At 35.3% G+C, this 3,491-nt stretch overlaps 1 protein-coding gene across 1 annotated transcript; it reads right to left on the minus strand.

The window, feature by feature from the left end:
* Positions 1-495: 495 nt before the first annotated feature.
* LOC107812006 (polygalacturonase-like) lies at positions 496-3,196 on the minus strand. Its single transcript, XM_016637014.2, has 4 exons — positions 2,721-3,196; positions 1,630-1,919; positions 873-1,101; positions 496-780 (listed from the first exon to the last, which is right to left on the minus strand). The coding sequence occupies exons 1-4, from the start codon at positions 3,162-3,164 to the stop codon at positions 559-561; spliced, it is 1,185 nt and encodes a 394-aa protein (XP_016492500.1). The 5' UTR covers positions 3,165-3,196; the 3' UTR covers positions 496-558.
* Positions 3,197-3,491: the final 295 nt, after the last annotated feature.

The following is a 3,491-nucleotide window of genomic DNA, read 5'->3' on the forward strand; positions in this document are numbered from 1 at the left end:
GGTGAACCTCTTGCTTCAGAGTGAACCTGGGCTGACTACCCACTATACAGGCATGCTGCTTATTGAAAGTTGTGACAACAGCCATGATATATAAGTAGAAGAATTAAACAAAAAAAAACAGCCATCCACGCAATCACATAAACTAAAATTTGTCTAACATATCTTGTGACAACAGCCATGATATATAAGTAGAAGAATAGTAAATAATAAATCTGATCGGTTATGTATGTAAAAGATATAGGTGCGGTTCCCAGAGGGAGAGGTAATAGAGTAGAGAGAGGGGGTTTGCTTCCTGTTTCTCCCTGTCATTAGTAAAATAATCAAAGTTGTAACTAATGCATTTGAGTAATGTATTCACTTCCTTATTCTGGAACAAAACTTTTTTTAGTTTCTTTTTCTTTAAATTTACATATGGCATAATTCCCAGTCGAGAAAAGTCCCATGAAACACAATACAACAATTTGGAACAATACAAAAAAAGAATATATAGTCCCTTGCATATATGCCTCTTTCCTCCCACCCCTAAAAGAAAAGGAAAAAAAAAATCCTAACACTGGATTAATATAAACAATTATCAGGCAAGATGATTCCTCCAGTATTTCCTCTAATATTCTTGCAAATAGATTGAGCTTTTCCGTTCAAATAAGTAAGCTTTATGTCTTGTAACTTTATTCCGCTGCATGGATTGCTTGGACTGCAGTCAAAAGTCATGGCTACTTTCGTTGCTGATGTTCCTAATATATTTTTGTACGTCACTTGATTGATCTTTACACCAGAAGTCTGCCAATTTATAAGCAATTGAATCACAAATTTAGATTCATTATTTGGTATTTCTTTTTGTAAATTTAAACACTTTTTTAATTAGGAATTACCTGGCCTGGACAGCCTTGGTTGTTGGGACAGTAATTTTGATCAATGATGATTGGATTGTCAACATTCCTCATGATAATGTTTTGATAATTAATGTTGGTGACAAAACCAGTGCTGGGTCTTGCCCAAGACTTTATTCTTAATCCATTATCAGATCCAGAAAATACTGAATTAATTAATGTCACGTTCTGCACACCATCTTCTTTGTAATCTCTTGCTAGACTTCCAATGCTGCAATGTACAAACCAAAAACACAATTAAGTTTGTTTAAAACAAATATATTACGTATATGTTATGATACATGAAGTTAGAAAGGGAAATTATTTGGATTTATTCCTAAAGGTATTCGATTTATCTTATGCTTGCAGGTCTTTCATGGATCGAAAGGTTAAAAAAAAAACAGTTTGATGCACGAAGCATCCCGCATTCACGCAGAGTCCTTTGGGTATGGCCCTTCCCTTGACCCTGAATACGGGATACTTTATGCACTGGGCTACCATTTTTTTAACTTTCAGTTCGTGAAAGACCTTCACCGCTAATTTTGTCCCATATTTCTCCCTCCCTTAAATTGGTTTATATTTGAAAATGTCAAGATATTATGTGGCTTCCACCATATCAACCAAATCAGACCAATTTTCCCATGGTGAAAAACGAATTAGTGAAAAAGCCATATTAAAACAAATCGCAAACGTTAGGGTATATTGCAGCCTTTTTTCAGTTAGAAAAGAACAGAAAAAATTTAAAAAATTTTGCGTTTACCTAACACCATGGCCAGGGCCACATTGAATCTTTTCCATCCAAAGGTTTCTTGTGCCAGGGCCAACAGATATACAATCATCTCCAGTTTTGATACTTGTACCAGTGATAGTAACACCAGTTGAAGATTGGACATGAATGCCATCAGTATTGGGACTTAAGTCTGGTGCTATTATTCTTACATTTTTAACCATCACATTCTTGCAGCTATTGATCACCAAGTGCATTAGCTGGCTATTGACTGATGTTAAGCCTTTAATCACAACATCATTTGCCCAGTTGAACGTTATAGACTGCATTATATTAAGAAAATTGAATTGGAAAAGAGACATATATTACTAAATGAAAATTAATAAATAAATACTTTGACTAATTCCCTCTTTTTAGCTAATAGTCTCTAAGCCGCCATACATGCATAAAGCTTATTACTCCCACATGCATTTAGGAATAAAGTTCTTCTACAGTTTCTGTTTCTTCCCTCTTATAATATATAGTATATGATATTGTCATAACTCATACGTATGTTTTCCTACAAATAAATGGGTGTCTTAGCCTGAGGACCCGACGAATAAGTAATTATCCCAAACAATGAAATAAATAATTTAATTCCATTAAGTTTTTAGTCAAGTTGGTCAATGGCCACTCTTCGATCTTAAGTAACAAGTTATCAGTTTTATAAGTTGACATTACCTAACGACCAAATGTTTTGTGCATAAGATGAACGAGGTCACTTCATTTTTAATCAAAGGTCTCGAGTTCTGTTTTGAAAATGGAGAAACTTCGGTAAGAAGTTCTTCCTCTTTAAAGGACCCAACGTAGCATGTATCTGGATTAGTCTATCATTAGGTTTCGAATGAACCGAATGGTTAAAAGAAACAAAAAAGAAATCATCTAAAGGATGATTGGATGGTTGGATCTCTCCAAGCTAGCTTAACCAGAGATTTGAGTTTCTAGATTAAGGAACGGAAAAACTTTTGGCATGAAGTATTTATCTTTAATTGGTGCATGAATGACGAATCCAAATTAGTTGAACCAATAGAGACTAAGAATATCAAATAGTTAAACTGAGAAAACATGATAAGTTGACAACATACCCTAGCACCAACAGGGCAATTCTTCCCTGTCTTCCGGCAAGCCCAAAATCCAGCTCCATTTCCATCAAGAGTTCCTCCGACGACCGAAATCCGGCTAACCTTAATAAACAAAATCCAGTAGCCGGAGTTGCCAACGGCGCGATAATCCGCCGGAGCCACAAGAGTTCCATCGATTTTTACAGTGATTTTACTTTTGCATGGCCCTCTAAAAGTTGCTGCCTTAATTAAGTATTGTCCACGAGGAACGTAAATGGTGGCTGACTTCACTGAGCTGCATGCAGCTACCCATGCTTTCAGAAATGGCTGAGTTGCATCACTTTTGCCGTCTGATTTTGCTCCAAAGCTTAACACATTGTACGTTACTGATGCTGCATTTGATTTCAAGAAAATGAATCCAAAACAAAAGAAGAAGACAAAACACCAAGAAATTAAAAGCTTAGCCATAATATTGTAGAGGAAATGAGATTTTTTTTTCTTCTTTCTTTTGTTGGGGTTCTGTTTCTATGTTAGAGAGTAGGAAAAAAGGGGTTTTGAGAGTAGTATTTAAAGTGTTTTTAGGAGTGGATGCGTCTGACTTTTTGTTGTTATATTAACTGTTTTCAGTTAATGGCCTATAATTGGCCAATGATTATAAGAATCAACGACGCTAACTATAACTCTTTGTGTTTTTTACTATATGGTGTTTCGTACCCGCATGCCAATTAAATTTGGATATGCGGCGAGATCCTGTAATAGATTTAAAGTGTTCCCTATAATAAAGATGACTTCATA

This window comes from Nicotiana tabacum, chromosome 5, assembly GCF_000715075.1.
Source record: "Nicotiana tabacum cultivar K326 chromosome 5, ASM71507v2, whole genome shotgun sequence".
Classification (NCBI taxonomy): Eukaryota; Viridiplantae; Streptophyta; class Magnoliopsida; order Solanales; family Solanaceae; genus Nicotiana; species Nicotiana tabacum.